The sequence below is a fragment of the Rattus norvegicus genome, chromosome 17 (assembly GCF_021556685.1).
Source record: "Rattus norvegicus strain SHRSP/BbbUtx chromosome 17, alternate assembly SHRSP_T2T, whole genome shotgun sequence".
NCBI lineage: Eukaryota > Metazoa > Chordata > Mammalia > Rodentia > Muridae > Rattus > Rattus norvegicus.
The window spans coordinates 92,776,622-92,796,775 of NC_141550.1; the positions used below are offsets into that span (position 1 = coordinate 92,776,622).

At 43.1% G+C, this 20,154-nt stretch overlaps 1 protein-coding gene and 1 long non-coding RNA gene across 2 annotated transcripts in view; one reads left to right on the forward strand and one right to left on the reverse strand.

Annotated features, from left to right (window-relative positions):
• Nucleotides 1-2,468: 2,468 nt before the first annotated feature.
• LOC148000327 (uncharacterized) overlaps nt 2,469-20,154 on the forward strand; it is a 32,901-nt gene continuing 15,215 nt past the window's right edge. The window contains exon 1 of the long non-coding RNA XR_015641950.1: nt 2,469-2,569. This is a non-coding gene — a long non-coding RNA (uncharacterized LOC148000327). The remainder of the gene's footprint in view (nt 2,570-20,154) is intronic.
• Nucleotides 13,071-18,975, reverse strand: LOC134482643 (sperm motility kinase X-like). Its single transcript, XM_087591755.1, has 4 exons — nt 18,933-18,975; nt 16,925-18,724; nt 16,421-16,591; nt 13,071-13,569 (listed from the first exon to the last, which is right to left on the reverse strand). Exons 1-4 carry the CDS (start codon nt 18,973-18,975, stop codon nt 13,547-13,549), a joined length of 2,037 nt encoding a protein of 678 aa, XP_087447881.1. The 3' UTR covers nt 13,071-13,546.

Genomic DNA, 20,154 nt, shown 5'->3' on the forward strand with positions numbered 1-20,154 from the left:
CTGTGTTTAGCGGCTGAAGAGATGGGCTCTGCTGTTAAGCACACCGGCTCCTCTTGCAGAGCAAGAGTTTCCAGGGTCCACATCGAGATTGATAAGCAAACTCTGTAACTCCAGTTCTAGGGTATCTGTCACCCTCTTCTGACCACTGCAGGCACCATGCATTCATACCAATAAATCTGAAAAAAATCATTGAAACGACTGCATTTGGTCATCAGCTGCCACTTTAAATATATCTGGCAATAAAATAAGTTAGACATCGATTGACTAACAGTGAAACAGACGTGATAGGCAAGTCTCACTGTAGACGAGGTTGATTGGAGTTCACACTGGGTGTGTGTCTGTGTGTGAGTGTGTGTGTGTGTATGTGTGTGTGTGTGTTTTCAGACACTGTGAACACAGTGTGCACACATGTTGTTGATAAATTGTGGGGTTTGGAGTTACCACTGAAATTTCTAGGCTTTTGTCACTAAGAGCAAGGCATTGGACCAGGGACACATAGGATATTGGTAGAAAGTAAGGAATGTTTTCTTCTCTTATTAAGGAAGAAAAGTTAGAGCCAATCTTGGAGTCAGATCAAAGGCTCAAAGTATGGGTCATGGGGGTTGTGCATCTTTATAAATCATTTACACAGATCCTACCTTTCCTCACATGCCTATGGTATGGGATTTTCTCAGATATGTTCTAATTGTTATATGTATCCTTTGGTTGAGAAAATGGGGGTTCCACGATTTTTCTGTCCTTGATTGTAATCTCTCCACATTACGCTTCTGCTCCTTGATCCTGAGTCCATAGACTATTTAACTTTTGATTGTATTATTTGGGAAGACGTTTAAAACTGCCAAAGTATAACAATTATGTCAGTGTAGCTTTGACTTTCCCCCATGCTTCTGTTATCTCACAGCTGTGACTGGAAGATTAGGAAGGATGGCCACTAATGTGTCAAATTCCTAGAGCAGGATCGTCCTGTCACTCTTAGGTTTAGTTAGACTGTCTGTAGTGAGGCTCAGATATCCTACTATTTAATTTGTAGTTCCCACACTCAGAAGAGATTGGCATATTAAAGTACATAACCTTAACAGTCCTCAGAGAAAGCCAAAGCTGTGCACAAGTTAAAGTGACAAAGTCCAATTTTATTCAGGGTAGTATAACTAAAGAGACCCAGGTACTGAGCTGGCCTGTGTTCTAAACACACGAGAGATACATGGGGATGTATAGTCAAGAAACATGGAGCTCATGGTTGATACCAACATGGGTGAATTTTAGTAACCCCTACCTTGAAAGCTTCCTGCTGAAGGCAGGCAAGCATGCACAGATATCAAGGGTGTGGATAGAAACATTTCTGTAAGATAGGGAGGGGGTGATTGTGTATATGTGGGTTCTTGCTAAACTGCCTTGGCGACTGCTAAATCTTGAGTGAACAAAGATGTACACACAAAGCACACAGGCCAAGGAGAAGGTTCAAAGTCTAACTAAAGTTCGATTTGTGTAAGAATCTGTGTCAGATACCCGACTGTATGCAATGTAATTGGACAGGGCTACAAAGGGTATTGTAGCTGGACCCAGAATTTTTCAAGAATCTCTCTTTCTCTAAAGAAATATAAGGTTGGGCCCCAAAGATATCTGAGGATAGCCCTGCTGTCATCTCGGTGAAACTTTACTCATCCTTTTTAATCCTATGACCTCCAGCAGATGATAGGACAACAGTTCATTGTACATACTGACCATGAACAAAATAAAACCAAAACCAAAAACAAGGAGAAGTATATTCTGAGGCAACTCTGAGTGAATACTGCATAGGAGTACAGATTCGGGTTTTCCAGAATTAAAGACTCTATTGGGGAAGAGGTTGGCATGAGGTCTTATAGCCATAGAACAAAAGATAATAAATCAATACACAAATACAGGGGAAAGAACATTTGGTGGGCAGCCTACAGCACAGCAGGAAAATGTCCCGCTGATGATATTCTTCTTTTCCGCATTACTGAAAAGCCAGTCGTTGGCTGGGTTCAACAATACATTTCAAATGTTTTATATAACAGGCACAAAGATCCTAGGTCAGCTACAAAGGTTGGTAATAAGTTTAAAGACCCCAAAGATAGTACAAGATAATTTTGGCTTCCGATGATTCATCCCCTGTGTAGTGGTCAAGTACTCCTCAGTCACTTTGAGCAGTCTTCAACACAGATGTCGTTTTTTCAGTGAACCTGCACTTACATTAGAAACAAGAGACTTGGTGCTTTTAGAAGCAGAGTCACTGGGAGAAGCTGCACAGGGCCCGCCCCTCTGCACTGGTCCCGCCTTCTTCCTCTCATTGGCTGAGATTCTCAGCGCGTCACTCCGGCGACCAGGTTGTGCCCGCCCTCCCAGCAGAGAGGGAATCAAAGCGCAGGAAAAGGCGCGTGTGTGCAGGTATAGAGATCTAGTCTGGGTCATTGCTATGGAAGGTGTGGAAACCCTGTTTCCTTGGTTACCTGAGAGGGCGGAGTAACAGCTCTGGTTGACCAGGCAGGTTAGGCAGGTCGGGATTCCCTTGCCAGGGTGATAATCCACCTCGGACCACATAGCTGAGGTAAAGAAGGGAGCAGGCTGCTTTAGAGGATCAGGGTCTCGACCTCAGCAGGTCATGGGGGGAAGGTGGAGGGCTACTCTGCGGGGTTGTACCGCGCCAGGGGAAAGGTTGGTTGCCAGTGCTTGTCCTGCCCAGGTTCACTGAACTTGAGCCCTGCATGGTTGCCTACTGAGGCGGTCCCTTGCCCCAAGGGCTCTGGCACTGGGGCGGACCCCGTGCAAACTTTACTAAGCAGGGCGCTGGTGCGGCAGGCCAGAGCCCTCAGGAGTCTCTTCACCCGAGGTAGTGCTCAACTGGAAGTTCCCTACCCTCAGCCTACCTGGTCCTTCCCAGCAGGTGATTGAGGGAACTGACAGGTTGAGGGTGTCTCACTTTGAGCCTTGGGCCCATCTCATTCTCACTCAGGTGCTCCAAGTTCCTGCTCTCCTTTCCCTGCCTGTGACACCTGCTACTGCACTCCACACACCACCCTTCCTGGTTCATGCTCATCTCTGGAGAGGTGGCTGAGATGCTAATATTATAGGGAAATAAACCAGGGAGATTTCCTCTGCCACCTGAAGCCAACATTCATGAAGGGTTGGAGCTCAGGCAGTCAAGAAAAGTGTCTTTTTCCAATCCTGAGAGAGACAAACAAAACAGCAAATCATTCTTCTCTCTGGCTCTGTCTCTATCTGTCTCTCTGTCTCTCTCTCTCTCTGCTCTCTCTCTCTCTCTCTCCCTCTCTCTCTCTCTCTCTCACACACACACACACACACACACACACACACACCACAAGACAGACAGACAGAGATCTGCTCTTGCTTGATAGATGTGTGAGAAAAAAATTGTTGGTTCGTGTTGAATGCCATTTATGTTGAATTCTGGCCAGTATTTCTTTAAGCATCAAATTCATTTTCCATTTACTCCAGGGTTTGTTTAACAGACTGGTAAGGCACAGTGATTTGTGTCTTTTCTTCCTGAAGGCCCTTGGATGTTCTACCCTTATGTTAACTTCCACATCTAGTAACCTTATACTAATCCACACCTAGTAATCTTATAGTAATAAAGATGTTGTTATGTAGTTAATTGGTAGGCGGTGTCTGTATGTAAAGAGCTTTGCAGGTAACTTTTCTGTTGCTCTTTGCTGTCATCCACATTTTTACTAATACATACAGACATTGAGAGACTTTGTGAGAGGACATGAGGGGGATGGATTTCTCTGATTTAGTTTCCATTAAGATACTTCCCAAACAATAACTTTCATATACAGCATGTGTATTTAATAAAGATCTGTTAAGTATCTATTGTGCAAGAGACGCTTTTCAAAAGCAGGTGAATATCACCTCTTGGGACAGCTGTCTTCCAGAAGAAATTCAGATCATAAATAAATAGAATATGCCCTTGTCAGATGATGTTAAAGAACTTAAGAGAAAATGCAGGGAGAAGGCAGAGCCAGAAATGGGTTTCAATATGACTAGATGTCTTCTATACTTTTCAAATATATTTTATGCATGCGAGTGTGTGTGTGTGTGTGTTTGTGTGTGTGTGTGTGTGTGTGTGTGTGTGTGTGTGTGTGTATACCTGGTTGTGAGCATTGTTCGCATGCACAGTCTAGAGGAGGAGTTCGGGTGTCCTGCTCTATCATTATCCTGCTTAGTGCTTTGAGATGGTGTCTGAACTTGAAGCTAGGTTGGCATGCCAGCACCAATATTTCGTCTGCAGCTCTCAAGGCTTTGGTTTAGATGCACATATGTAGTCAGATGTGCTTTTTATGGAGATTTAAACTCGGGTTTATGTTTGCCCAGCAAACACCCATATACACTGACCTAGTTCCCTTAAGGCTGATTGTATATGATTTCTTTTTTTCCGAATTTGCTCCTTTTTTATTTATTTTCATTATTCATTTTAATTTTTATTGGGTATTTTTATTTACATTTCTCTTTTTCTTTTCTTTTCTATTTTTTTAAAATGTATTTACATTTCAAATGTTATTCCCTTTCGTGGTTTCCTATCCATAACCCCCATCCCATTCACCCTCCCAGTTCTTTTATAATGTTTTTTCCTCCCCAAACATCTCCCTTTCCTGTCTCCCCGCCCTGAAATTCCACTACAGTGAGAGGTCCAGACTTGGCAGGACAAAGGGTTTCTCCTCCCATTGGTTCCCAACAAGGCCATGCTCTGCTACATGAAGCTGGAGCCATGGGTCTGTTCATGTGTACTCTGTGGGTAGTGGATTAGTCCCTAGGAGCTCTGGTTGATTAGAATTGTTGTTCTTTTGGGGTTTTTGTTTTATGATGGAACATCTTTTGGGAATACGGCCAGGACAGGTATAGCAGGGTCCTCAGACAGTCCAATTTTCAATTTTCTGAAGAACCTCCAGAGGGATTTCCAGAGAGGTTGTACCAGTTTGCAATCCACCAAACAAAGGAGGGGTGTTCCTCTTTCCCCACATCCTCGCCACCATCTTCTGTCACCTGAGTTTTTATCTTAGTCATTCTGACTGGTATGAGATGGATTCTCAGGGTTGTTTCAATTTGCATTCTCTGAATGACTCCAGATGTATGCTCAACATTTCTTTAGGTGTTTCTCCGACATTCGATATTCCTCAGCTGAGAATTCTTTGTTTAGCTCTGTACCCCGTTTTTTTCATAGGGTTATCTGACTCACTGGAGTCTAACTTCTTGCGTTCTTTGTATATTTTGGATATTAGCCCTCTATCAGATGTAGGATTGTTAAAGATCTTTTCCCAATCTGTTGGTTAAAGTCACACCATGGCATTATATATTATTTGGGACTAATATGAAGGGTATCATTTCCCTAATTTCTTTCTCAGCCTGTTTATCCTTTGAATAGAGGATGGCTACTGATTTGTTTAAGTTAATTTTATATCGAGCCACTTTGCTCTTTTTCAGGCTTAGTAGTTCTCTGGTTCAACTTCTGTGGTCACTTAAGTATTCTATCATATCATTTGCGAATAGTGATATTTTGACTTCTTCCTTTCCACTTTGTATCTCTTTGACCTTCATTTGTTGTCTGATTACTCTGGCTAAGACTTCAAGAACTATATTCAATAAGCAGCAAGAAATTGGGCAACTTTGTCTACTCCCTGATTTTAATGGGACTGTTTCATTTTTCTATCCATGTAGTTTGATGTTGGCTACTGTTTGCTGTATATTGCTTTTACTATGTTTAGGTACCGACCTTTATACCAGGACTTTTATTATGAAGGGGTGTTGAATTTTGTCCATTGCTTTCTCAGCATCTAATGAAATGATCATGTGGTTTTTATCTTTGAGGTTTTTTTTTATAAAGTGAATTCTGTTAATGGACTTCCATATATTGAACCATCCCTCTCTTCCTGGGGTGAAGTCTACTTGATCATGACAGTTGTTCATTTTTATGTATTCTTTGATCCTGTTGCGAAAATTTTATTGAGTATTTTTGCATTGATATTCAAAAGGGAATTTGGTCTGTAGTTCTCTTTATTTGTTGGGTCTTTCTGTGGTTTCAGTAAAGTAATTGTGACTTCATAGAAGGCATTTGGTAGTGCTTTCTCCATTTCTATTTTGTAGAATGGTTTGGAGAGCATTGGTATGAGGTCTTCTATTAATGTCTGATAGAATTCTGCATTAAACCCATCTTGTGGTGGGCTATTTTTGATTCGCAGACTTTTAATAACTGGTTCTAATTCTTTAGGAGTTATGAGGCAATTTCAGTGGTTTATCTGTTCCTTGTTTATCTTTGGTACTTGGTATTTGTCTAGAAAACTGTCCATTTCCTCCAGATTTTTAAGTTTTGTTAAATTTGGCCTTTCTTAATAGGACCTGATGATTTTTTTCATTTCCTCAGATTCTGTTGTTATGTCTCCTCTTTTATTTCTGATTTTGTTTATTTGGACACACTCTCTGTGCCCTCAGGTTAGTCTGTCTAAGGGTTTATCTATCTTATTGATTTTCTCAGAGAACCAGCTCTTGGTTTTGTTGGTTCTTTGTATAGACATTTTTGTTTCTACTTGGTTGATTTCAGCCCTGAGAATGATTATATCCTACCTTCTACTGCTCTTGTTTGCAGTTGCCTTGTTTTGATCTGGAGATTTTAGGTGTGCTGTCAAGCTGCTGATTTGCGCTCTCTCCTGTTGTTTGCTTTTTTCAGGCAGTCACACCTATGAGATTTCCTCTTCACACAGCTTCCATTGTGTCCCATCAGTTTGGGAATGTTGTAACTTCATTTTCATTAAACTCTAAGGAGTGTTCTAATTTCTTTCTTTATTCCTTCCTTGACTAAGGTATATGTGTGTAGAACATTGTTCAACTTCCATGTGTATGTGGGTGTTCTTTCATTATTGTTGTTATTGAAGATCAGCCTTAGTCTGTGGAATATGATGGATTGCATGCGATTATTTCTATCTTCCTGTATATGTTGAGGTGTGTTTTATGACCCGTCATATGGTCAGTTTTTGAGAAGATACCATGAGGTGCTGAAAAGAAGGTGACTCCGGAGTCTGACTCCTTGGTCCCTGGTTTCCAACAGGGCTCCTGTCAGGACTGTGGCCCTGTCTGTAGCAGACCTCCTGTGAGGGCCTTCCAACTGGAGGATATTCAAAGGGGCAGAGAAGCTGCTGATATGTTGCTCAGGCTGCAGTAGATCTCCTGGGAGGCCTTCAGACTGTGGCGTCTTCACAGGAACATTCAAACTGTGTCCTGTGTGAAGCTGTTCTCGGGACACAGATAAAGGGGGGTGACAATGGACTGTGGTTTCTCTTTCCTTGAGGGCAGCCACAGAACAGGGAGGCCTTTTATTGTTTTTGGCAACTGCCCTGCATGTCACAGAGACCCTGGGTTGCCTCCAGATTGTGGTGTCAATTTCCCAGTTGCCCTGTATAAAGAGGACCTCTTGGAATGCCCTCAACTGTGGTGTCCTGTGTGCATTACATCTCCTGGGATGTCTCAAATTGTGTTGTCAGATGCCCTGGGTGTAGCAGATTTCCTTGGATGCCTCAGCATGCGGTATCAAATGTTCTGAGTGCAGTAGTTCTTCTGATACACTTCAGGATATTATGCCTAATGTTCAGAGTGCAGTGGATCCTCTGTTAAGCCTCAAGATATAGTATCTTCCAGGAAGCAGACTAGCTAGCAGTCTGTCCCTGCAGAAAGGTAGAGGCAGAAAGTCTGTCTGACATTTTCTTCAGTGAAAGTCACTGCAGGTTTATCACACTCTGTAGGACTAAATTCCTCATGTGAAAAAGGCTTTATTTCAAGGGTGAGGTTACCACTTCCACTGGTGTGGTCAAACCGTGAGAATCTGAAGATTCAAAATTCTCATCTTCAACAGGGTCCTTCCACACACCCCATTTCAAGTGATAGGATCCCATTCTTTGTCAGTTAATGTCTTTACTGTAACTGCTGAAGCTTGAATTTTCACTCTAATTCAGCCAAACTAAAGAGGGCTGAAGTTTGATGTTCTGCAACTCAAGATCTATGACTGCTAGAGAAAACTTCTCTCCAAGGACACACTTAGTAAATTTTACACTGTTTACTTGCATCTGGAACCATTCTATTTTATCATACACCTCATTCGTTTCCTTCATCCATTTTTCCAGAGATACTAAGAGCATCAAGCCAGCAAAATCATTTTCTGATTTTTCCCCCAACTTGTAGAAAATTTTGTATACCTAATCACCAAAGTCATGAAGATAATCAAAGGCATTGGCTTCTTTAAGTTTGAAAGACAGTATCAACCACAGATCTTCAATATTTTCCGACCCCCAGAAGACAGAGTATGTGTGGAGGTTTCAGTAGTTGAAGGAGCTGGTGAATTGTTAAACCAACTCCACATTCTTAAAAGTCTCATATTTACACATCTGCTCCTCTAGAAAAATTCCAGGTACCCACTATGTATTGGTTAGAGTTCTCTAGACTCACAGAATTTATAGGTAGTCTCTGTATAGTAAGGGAACTTGTTGATGACATACAGTCTGTAGTTCAACTCCCCAACCATGGTCAGCAGCAGCTGTGAATGGTGTCCAAGGATATAGCAGTGTCTTAGTCCCACAAGACAGGCAGGCTCAGAAGAGAGAACCTTTCTTATTCCAAAGTCTTTATGTAGGTCTCCAGCAGAAGGTGTCTGGAACTTGCTTTGTCCCAGATGACCTTGAACTCTGAGATCGCCAAGCCTTAGTCTCCTGGAATTCATAGGCACTATGCCCCAAGATCTCCATGCCAAGATACAGGTCAAATACTTCTATCTCCCAGCCTTAAGATCAGTATCAAAGGTGAATCTTTCAATTCTGAATTGTAGTTCATTCCGGATATAGTCAAGTTGACAACTAGGAATAGCCACAATAGATATGTATGCACTTATTTGTGTGGATGTGTGCATGTTGTGTGTCCATATAGAGACTATTTTGTTGGGCTTCACATTTTTAAGAGTATTAAAAGTTTTGACTGTCCACTTTCATCATATTGAATTTCATTGTCTTCATTGTAATGTGTTGTAGTGTTCCCTGGTCATACTTGCACCTCATCTTGTGAAGCTCTTCAGGGTCTCTCCAATGAGACTCATGGAAACAGTGATCTATGCAGTAGCAAGAGTAATTTAATTCAATCTGGCATGCCTGGGTCTTCCCAGTTCAAAGGAGATGACCCTGAGCAGTCTCTGATAGGGAGTTATATACCTTGAAAACTATTGGACACAATTCAAACATTGGTAACTAGGCAGGGTATTAATGATGGGGTGAAGTGACATTCAAGCTGACTCGTGATCAGTGGACCATTGTGGACTTTCCAGCGGGCACAGTGGGGAGTCAAGGAGAGGTCTGTGGAGTTACAGGTGGGTTTGTCTGACAGTCTGGCTTATAGATGCTCAGGAAACTAACTACTCCTTGGAAGGGAGGGGTCTGTGTGCATGGAGGTTTGTGGGGAAACTTTCCCACTGGCCTTGGATCGACCCAACTATGACTCTTCATTCCCCCATTGTCTGTTAGTACAGCTTCCTTCTTGAAGCTTACAGTCCTCCAGCTTGTATTTTGCCTCCCTATTTGCAGCTACACCTAGTGTGTCTTAAGATCATTAACTGGACTATATTCACTTAGCAAGGGTCCAGCTAGAGGACCTTCATTACGGGAAATTAAGACACACAGTCCATACAGACATATACTTAGCAGGGACAATAGACTCAGGACTGAGACTGAGTCAACATTGACTTGAGGGGGTTGGTGTGCGTTTGAACCTCTATTTTCCTACAGCTAGAGCCAGGTAGTCTTCCTCAGTGGAGGAGCAGATCTGGCATGGTTGTAGTGCACCCATGTGGTGACTGTGTTCAACAGATGATGAAATGTCCTTTTCACCTTGGTTTAGGCTCAGCTTGGTGAAATCTTAACTTGTGAGGTTCTGGAACCAGGCCTGCTTCATAGAGGGTACATTATTTAGGCCAAACATATTCATGAGCCTATTGGGGAGCTCTGACCTTAAGTATTAAATTATCATTTTTCAGATCTGTAATAGCTGTCAACTGTAGGCTGGCTACAATGGGGGCTAGAATGCCATCTATATCTAATATAGGGCAGAGGGAAGGAGCATCATGCAGTCCCCACCAGTCTCCAAGGCTAATATAACTAAGGTCTCTTTTAGAATTTTATTAATCTTTTCTAACTTTTCTGAACTCCGGGGACAATATACACAGTGGAGTTTCAAACTAGTCCCAAAGACCTTAGCAAGTCCCTGACTTACCTGAAATACAAAGGCAGTCCCCATTATCTGATCCTATTACCTTAAGTGCTCTAAACCTGGGTCACCTGGCAAGCATTCAAGTTTGTCATGTTAGTGACTCTGGATCTTTCTGGGAACAGTTCTTGTTAAAGAGGTGGGTACTATTACCTTACCTTTAGTCGATCGTCATGAGCCCATTTAATTTCTTTTTCTACATATATCAGCTGTTCTGGGCAGTTTTCCTAGGACAGTGGCCAATCAAGAGATGACTCTGTACTTTAAGGTTGCATCCTAAGCAGCCTTATCAGCCCGGCTGTTATCTCTAGCCATTGGATCTTTTGGCAAAGGATTCCATGCACATGAGCCGTTGTAAATGCCTATCTGGCTGTCCCTGAAGATGTTAACAACCAGTCCTCTTCCCATGATGAGGGCCTGTTTTAATGTTCTTAGTTTGACCATTTGAAATGAAGTGCTTGGAGGAAGACACTGAGTCCAGATTCCCTCCATTTGTATTGTCACCACTGCCCCTGCCCTCCTCTCACCCCCATGGATGAAGCTGCTTCTGTCCATAACCCAGGTCTGTTCTGTTTCTGACAAAGGTGTGTTCCTCAAGTCAGGTCAGGTACTGAACACCTGTGCCACAACCTCGTCACATTGATGGAGTGGACAGTCCCAAGTCAGGGTCAGGTGGGAGAGTTGCAAGGTTTAGGAAAACTGGTGGCTAGAAAACATTTCAGCCAGGGAAAACTCTGATAATGTAGCATGTAGGCATTACTGAATCATCAGTCAGAATTGTAGGGGTAGTCATGAGCGTCAAAGTAAATTTATTGAAGCTTGGAATTTCTTTTGTCCTAAATCGGGTGGTGTGTTGGCTGGAAGTGGTCTAATTAATTCTTTCTGTCGTGATCTGTACTCTTCTACAATCTCCCTGCAACTTAACTTTTCTCTAACATTTGGTACGAACTTAATTGATGAAAGTCAGGGCTATCGTATGAGAATTTTCTCTTTGCTCTTATTTAATATCATATGTGAGCCTGGGACAAATTATTATTGAGATATGCTTATAGAGCCTGGTGGCAAATCTGGAGACACTCCCTACCCCTTACTGAATTGAAGCCCTAATCTGGGTGGGTTCCTTTTGGGGCCAGGAGCCATTTGTAAGCTCTGTTGAAAGATACTTTTGCCCACATGGAGCCTCTCAGGGATGCTGGATGCCAGTTTGCACTGTGTCAGCAATGAGCAGAAGAGCAGGGAAAAAGGGGTTAAATCCTTGTGACCTTGTGAGCCATGAAACTCTGAACCAATCCTGAAGAAAAAGAGGATTCAACAAGTGTCTGCTGGGCATTAAACTCAGGAGCTCTGGAAGAGCGCTCAGTTCTCTTCACCTCTGTGCCATGTCTCCAGCCCTAAGGCTGAATCTGTCAATAAGGAAGGAGCTGGCTGCTGGGCTGAAGTAGGCTTTTGTTGTTTCTAGTGAAGAAGAAGTGTTTAGAAGGTAGGGGTTGGGGAGGAGGGGAAATGTCTGAAACATTTTATCCTCTATTGCTGACACCTTGGAGAGTTAAAAGGTCTCTCTCCTGGTGGCCATTTAACATCAAAAACAGGCCACTCCAAGTTTCATTAAGTGGTCCTTAGTCCTAAATTCTTGAAAATTACTCAGAATAAGATTAAGGTGAGAAAACAATTGGTCCCCTGTCTAAAATTTTCATCAGTTCAAGTCCAAAACATGAAAACAAGAATGCAAAAAAAGAACAACTAACACACAAACCAAGTGTCCCTTTTCAAGGGCAAAGTACACAGACCAACCCCATCCCTGCCGTGGATGGGATAACTCAGGCTATCTGCTCCTGCCAGAAGTGAGATGCACACAGGTTCTGGTGACTTTGCTGGCCTCACCCTGGATCAAAGTTCTCTGACATTGCTGGCCTCTGGACAGGTCAAATCCCTGTTACCTAGCCTCTGTGAGCCCTCCTGATGCTTGCAAGAAAGAAAGGAGCCAAAAGCAGAACACAATGAAGCTAGATAGAGAGAGCACAGAGAAGTCAACCTCAGTACCTAGCTGTAACGGCCACTCCTCCCTTTCACCACTCTCCCATGGGTCCCACAGAAGAAGCAAGTTTCCAGTTGAATACACCAATGTGAGGTCCAAACTGAACCGATTCCAGGACCTCTTGATTGAGATTCATGGAGACAGTCATCTATACAATAGCAAGAGGAGTTCATTCTGCCTTAATGAGGCCTTCCCGCTTAAAGGGAGGTGACCCTGAATAGACTCTGACAGGGAGTTATATACCTTGCTAAGAACTGGGGCAGAATTCAAGCAGTTGGTAACTAGGCAGGGTATTATTGATGGGGCAAAGTGACCTCCTACTGACTAGTGATCAGTGAACCATTCCTGCTTTTCCAGAGGGGAAGAGAGGTGAGTTGGAAATCATAGGTAGCTTTGTTTAACAGTTTGGCTTGCAGTTCTCTGGGAACTGACTATTCCCTGGATGGGATGGGTCATTGTGCTTGAAGGTCGGCAGTGGAACTTTCCCACTGGTCTTCAATTGACCCACACCTCTGGCTCTTTCAAGAGTGATTCCTTCCCACAGGCAGTGGTCTTTGCTGTAGTAGAATCAAATATGGGGAGAGTATAGAAAGGAGGCAAAAGAAGGAAATAAATAATTTAGGTTAAATAAAAATCGCAAGAAACCATTAGCCAGAAAAAGAATTTTAAGATGGGGAAGAGAAAATATCAAAAGGTAAAAATACAAAGTACCATGTTGTCAAATACAGAGTAGTCAGTCTGAACAAATATATACACAAGCAACAAATATAGGCTCTGCAGGTATATTTATATTTATTTCTAGATACACAAGATAAGTAAAAAATATATAACAAATTTAATCACGTAAAGAAGTCCATCAACTTAAGAGTGAAGGCATGAGAAAAGTTTGATATAGGATAGCTGGGAGAGTTTGGAGAGGAGGTTTAAAAGAGGAAGGTGATGTCACTGTTTCAATTAAAACATTAAAATATTAGATAAATACATATGTATGAACAAAATTATATACAAATAAAAGGAATAAAAAGCAAACATTACAATCTTCAAAAGAAAACACACAGAAAAAAAATAAGCCCCAAGAAATCTATATCTCGGAGCATCTTCCTTTCATCTGCCCTCCTAGTGGAAGGAGCAGGATGTTGGAGACCCTTTTGTTATACATGGATTTTAGTCCAGGTGAGTCCCAATGGTCCAACGGTCCACTCATCAGGCCACTCATTGTGTCCAGTCCGTTGTCCAGCAGGATCAAAAGTCCTTGGCTGCCTGGACTGCATAAAGAAAACTGGAGTTAAACAAGAGAAAGAAAATATATTCATCACTAGAAAACCCGAGTAGGTTTTTTGCCACGGGACATAGGTTTATGTTCACTGGCCAAGAAATAGACAGACATGACTATAAAATTTAGACAGTCCATAGTTGGAAAAGTCTAGATAGATCTATAAAGAGTTAATGTGTGCATGATACATACATTACCTCAGAGTTACCCCTCTCTCTCTCTCTCTCCCTTTCTCTCTCTGTCTCTCTCTGTCTCTCTGTCTCTCTCTCTGTCTCTCTCTCTCCCTCTTCTCTCTCTCTCTCTCCCTCCGTTTCTCTCCCTTTCTATTTCTGTCTCTCTCTGTCTCTCTCTGTCTCTCTCTGTCTCTCTCTCTCTCTGTCTCTCTCTCTCTCTGTGTGTGTGTGTGTGTGTGTGTGTGTGTGTGTGTGTGTTTGTGTGTTGGTGTCTGTCTGTTTGTCCTCATACCTGGAGGCCAGGAATAATCATCAAATGCTTTTTTACCTCAATATTGAGACAGAGTAATATGTCAGTAATCTCAGCTCATCAATCTGCCACACCTCCCTCTGTTAAGCTCAAGGCCTAAGATGACACCATGATTCTTCCTTGTCTGATTTCCAGAGTCCTTTTGTTGCACTGTGACACTTTACCCAACATCCATCTCCCCAGATGCAGAGACCAGATCTGCCAGGTAAAAATATTTAGAATATCCCTTTTCTGACAGGATTGCACTCAGCCTGGTACTTCCTCTTGCCTATACTGGCCTTGAAGTTGTGTTACTTGACAGGGTAGAGTGGCTCAGAACTGAAACTTCTACATTGCAGAATTAGAGACAGGAAGAAGAGGATCGTGCTCAAGGTAATCTTTAGCTACAAGGTGGCCTGTTGGGATTTAAGAGACCTTGATGAAAACAGAAATGTTCGCAGCATAGCATTACACTAAAGGAGGAACAGAGGCAGCAAGATCAAGAGGAAGACAAATGTAGCCTGGGCTTTCATTCTATCCCGAGTGGTATTCTCTCTGAATTTTAGGTTTGACTGTGTGAACACTAAAACCAGCATAGCAACACTATTCCAATATAGGAAAAAAAAAAAAGAAATGTCAGAAAAAAAAGGAAAGTATGCTTAATTTACATAAACATATCAGAAAATAAGAACCAATTTCTTCTGTCTATTGTACATGGAATATGTTCCCTTAGCATACACCTGTGAGTCTGTTAGAATTAAGAGTGATATATTAAGGATTTTTATTGGAGTGGTTAGTGTTTTTCATCTGTTGGTTTTTAATTTTGTGAATCTATTTCCATCAATTGGGATTTTATATTTGATGTTTCTATTTTGTGTTTTCCACTTAAGGCCATCCTGAGGGGTACATGGCTCTCTAGGAGTCCAGTATAAGAAACATGCATTGAAACCAACCTGAATGGAAGTAGTTTATGTAAAAGTAAAGACAGACACACTGACAGAGATATAGACTCCAGGGCTTCTACATATCAGGGTATGGATGACAATGAATCATCAGGGTGTGAGGCCAACTCTTAAAACCTAGGCTGGCCAGTGTCTGTGAGAGGTTTTCCTTGGTTTTGTCTGAGTAGCTAACCTGGTTCAGTGCTAGAGGCCAGCAAAGAACCCCTTTAATGAACTTTCCCAGGCTTGTGCATTGTGGGTTCAGATACACGAGGTCATATGATGCTCTTCTTGCTCCAGAGTGGAATATAATGTGCTTTCCCACTCAAATTAGAGAGGAAAAGGTTGTCTGTCCTAAGAGAATTTCCTGTAGCTCAGGGGATAAAGCACATGAGAAATATGTATGTGATCACAATGGTGGAGAACTATAGGGACATGCTGTTAAACTCAGCACATATCACTGCAGGATTACTATGCCAGGATCCTTGATGTCCTTTGAACAAATTAAGAGAGACACTGGGTCAGAGGGACCCTCCACGTCAGTCATATGGTATTCTGTACACCTCATGCTGTGGAAGATGTTGATACAGTCTAGTTAAAAAGAACACAGGAGATGATATCTTAACAAATGTAACAGTAGGAGGGACAGGGAAAGCTTCCCAGAAGCTCTCACAAAGGAATTGCAAGGCTGTTTAACTGGGCATAAAAAAGCAGTGTGCAAATTCTCAGGTTAATGGAAGCAGCCTGGGTAGATTTATCCAGTGGAATGCATACTCCAGTGGAGGCCGGAAGCTGTCATGAGCTAGGGCCACACCAATTTGCTGATGCATCATTAAGTTATTCTTTTGACTCTGCTCATAACACCTGTCCCTCCTCCTTCGAGGAGGCTGTGACACAGGTAGGAATCCAGTTAGACATTTGAAAGTTGGCCTTGAGGGAGCAAACATAGAGAGGTGAGTAATTACAGGGCAGAACTGGTGAGAGAGAGGGCACAGCTGCCTTGGGAGTCACTCCACAGTATGGGTTTTGTAAGCTTTACCCTGAGTTGGGTCTGAGGACTTAAGCAATATAAACTGTGATATCTTTTGCAGGGCAGTGGGGATGGGTGAGGGTCTGGTCAAAGTTTGACAGGAGAATTCCCTTCAGAGGAGACATAGAGGTCTCATATTCAACCTGGGAACCCATTTTAGCTCAGGTCTGATGGGCTGACTAGGGAGACTTTTCTGAGAAGTCTACTTCATGATGAAGACCATGTTCTCTGCAAGAAACAGGAAGCAAAGAACAGTACAGTCCCACAGAACATCTCTGATGTTTACCTCTGCTAGAAGAGAGGGCAGAGGGCTACTGGTCCACTGACACTTTTAGGGTACTGTTCTACTTCATCCCTCCCTTCTGAGCAAGACACAGTGAAAAGGCAGGCCTTCCTGCCTGGGGTTTTACCTGAAGAGACCTTGCTGTGGTGTGGACAGCTCTTCCTCTGGACAAGGGACCTGCAAGCACACAGGCACCTGGACGTCTGGCCTGGCTCCTCTGAGACTGTATAATCTTCAGCCAGGCCAACCCCCACCCCTGGCTTAAAAGCCAGGGAGCTGAGGCTGCTGTTCTTCAGGACTTGAAAAGAAAAAGACAGAAAAGAGGCTCTTGGTGTCTGAAAAACAGAGAACTTCCTGTGGTTTCCATAAAGAGCCATAGCACCCCACTGGTTGTCTTAGGACTCTCTGCCCCATTTGGGAATGCCCCCACCTCCCTCTCGTCCTGCTTTAATCACTGTCTCTGATTCCCCTTATGACTCACGAAGCATCAGATCACCCTTCAGGGGTTTCTATGAACTTAATCTTTCTGAAGTTACATTTTGTCAAGTTTCTGTGTGCCTCAAGGGCCATCATCATTTGTCACAAAGGACAGGAGGGAATATGGATGAAATGAATGAGGACATGCACCCACCTGGTCCTGTGGGTGAAAAATGTTCTCCTCTCTTCCTGAGAGCCAAGTTATTGCAGGAGACTTGATTTTCCGATGGTGGTGGCAGACAGCAGCACAGGTTTCGAAGGCTTCTACTAATTGTCTTTTTAAACCCATTCCAGTGGTGACGCCATCCCCGACGGGAAGCTGGGCAAGGAACTTGTGGCTGGCCACTAGTGATGGTATCTTCATGAACCATGGCCTCTTCCTTGATGAAGGTGTTTTTGTCCACGAGTGTCTCTCTCTGCCAGGTATCTCCAGAGCAGCCTGCAAGGCTTATCCCCTTAGGTGTCTGCAGTGATGCACAGAAATCATGTGGCGGTATGAAGGAGGACACATTCCTGTCTGCTGTAGTGGAGTAGGTGTATTGAAGTCGAGGTGACTGGATATGTTCAGTTAGACTACAAGACAACACAGTCTTGGAGTCTGAGAATGTCTTCCGGATTTGCAGCCTGTTATCCTTGAATTCTTCAGCTATAGGACAGTCCAGGAGGTCGAGCTGGAGAGTGTTGGTCCTTGTTTGCTGGTAGCCCATAGCATGCCTTCTGACAACCTTCCTGGAATTCTTCCTATCCTCCTTCTCCCGAATATTGGATGAATGTGAGGACAAGGTGAAGGAGGAGAGAAGAGGTCCCTTTCTCTTAAGAAAACGAGGGAAGGAGTGAAGATCTTCTAGACCTGGCTCTACTTGGTAGTGTGTGCAGACTTTCCTGAGTGGCTTGTGCTGTTGAATCAAGTATGTTGCCAGCACCTCATTGATATTTTGGTCTATCAGAGACTCAGTGCTTTTCTCAGGTGTATGCCTCATGACTCTCATGGCTTTGATGGTGCTAGGGCTTGGTGTTCCTGTGAACGTCTGTATGGATGTCAGTGGTGAGTAGGCCTGGCTGTCTTTGATCATGGGGCGCATCATAATTTGCTGGATGCTGGGCCTCCTGCTGGGATTTATCATCAGCATTTCCACTATAACATTGAAAATATCGTTGGCAACGTGAGGCGGAATGCTGAAATTGGCTGAACTGATTTGTCTCCTCACCTCTGCAAATGACTTGCCTAGGAAAGGCAAGTGCCCAGTCACCATGAAGAAGAGGAGGACACCTACACTCCATACGTCAAATGGGCGGCCCTCATATTCCTCAGCTTCAAAGAATTCTGGCGCACAGTATGGCAGCGTGCCACAGAAATCAATCAGCTTCTGCCCAGGAAGTGTTTTAGCAGCTAGGCCAAAATCACAGAGCTTGGCATTCGACCTTCCGTCTATCAAAATGTTGTTGGCCTTTATGTCTCGGTGGACAATATTATTGTCATGGCAGAATTGTACTGCCTCTAATATCTGTCTAAACATTCTTCGGGCCTCCCACGACTTTAAATATCCACATTCCCGGATTCGGTCCAGTAGGTCTCCCTGAGAGGCATGCTCCATGACCAGGTGGGTGGCCTCTCTTGTCTGGACCACTTCGACCACCTTGATGATATGAGGATGGCCCAGGGACTTTAGAATGTCAACTTCCCTGCTCATCACTGAGGAGCACTTCTCGGTGTTCTTGAGAACTTTTATAGCTACACAGGTGAGGGTTGGGACGTGGTAGGCCATTTTTACGACTGAAAATCGTCCCATTCCCAGGGTTCTTATGATCTTATAGTCAGTGGTAAAGTTCTCGATAGAGTCCTGGCTCTCTCGGTCCTGCTCAATGATCAGGCCCTCCTTTATATGGCTAGAAGCAAACTTGCAATGAAAATGAAACAGACATTTAAAATCAGGCCCCAGAATATGTTTATACCCTCAAATTCCTACATTAAAGAGATGAGAAAAAAAGCTCAGAAAAACATCAGACAATCTAGCCATATTACTTTACATACTGGGAAGGGAAGGACAAGGACCTACTGCAAAGGAGCAGATGCAAAATATGACATAGAGGCGGTTGTCAGGGACCAACTCCAAACTGCGAGAATCCTAGATGCTAAAAGCCACTAAATTGGAAAAGCTCACCATCCTCTCTCCTGATCTCAGCATTCTCTTTGAGTAGAGGCATCTAGAATATCACCTTCAAGAGAAGGTGAAAAGAGAACAGATCCCCGAAAACCTATACTGTGCAGGATGGCGATCTGCGTCTGGAGTTCCCAAATTTGGCTACTCAGGCAGAGGACCTGTAGGTGGTTCTCAGAACACAGGTGCCCACAGTTACCCTAACTCCAGCTCCAGGGGTTACTACACCTCTCGACTCTAAGCACACCTATACAGCACACTCACAGGTGGTATACACCACTTAAAATAGTGATACAAGTCTTTCTATACAATTTTATTAGTATGAGCTGTCAGGTTAGCAATGGATTAGATTTCGGGGAAGTGGAACTATAGACAGGTATAGAGAGATTTTATTTTCTTATACAACTGAGTTATGCTATGTGAATATGTTATTGTATCAATCCTAGGGATGGTGTGAGAGACTCACAACCACCTGTAACTCAAGACCCAGAAAACCTGACTCCCTCCTCTGACCTCCACAGAATGCATCTGGGATATGGTACTCAAGGCATATGTGGATGCAAATCTGTCATACATATGAAGTGAAAAAATAGAATACTCTAACATAGCATACATAATTTAATAAAACATGAAATAGAAGATAATAAAAAACATGGAAATGTAAATGCATAACTCAAGCCAGGAAATACAGAAACCAAAGTAACAAAGAGCAAGTTAAAGTGTCCAATTTGGAGAAACTTACTATATCAGGGTCCAACAGCTCCTGAATGTCCAAGTCTAATTTCTGTTTCTTCAAACTCTAATTTCTTTCCAGCCAAGCAACAGCTTCTATATCTGTAAGGACAGAATGCAGCCTCAATCAGAGCTGTAAGTAGACAGGTGTCTATCCATTGTCACAGGGTTCCTTGGGAGGTTAGAGCAAAGAGCAGCCAACACTGTGGCTAGGCACGGTCCATTGCTTCTCCTCTGCTTCTGTCTCCATGGACAGGAAGGCTAGTCTTGGTCATTGGAGCACTAGAGGGCAGGTTTGACTCAAGAGTCTGTCCCCAATGTTACCCAGTGACCCATTTCTTCCTACTTGTCCCCTGCCCAAGGACCATAATTAACCCCAAATTGCACCACCTAATGGGAACAGTGTTCAAACACTTAACACTCCATCTTTAACAAGGACACTTTTGTCATTAATAATCAAACAAGGAATCCTGAGAATGACAATGGACGCCAG

What these genes read in the sequence shown, in the direction of transcription:
- LOC134482643 (XM_087591755.1), bottom strand. Translation starts at nt 18,975, where the DNA reads ATGCCTCTACTCAAAGAGAATGCTGAGATCAGGAGAGAGGATG. An exon ending in TGAGATCAGGAGAGAGGATG is followed by an intron (nt 18,725 to 18,932) that starts GTGAGCTTTTCC and finishes TAGGAATTTGAG; the next exon opens with GGTATAAACATATTCTGGGG. An exon ending in TTTTTCACCCACAGGACCAG is followed by an intron (nt 16,592 to 16,924) that starts GTGGGTGCATGT and finishes TTTCTTTTCAAG; the next exon opens with TCCTGAAGAACAGCAGCCTC.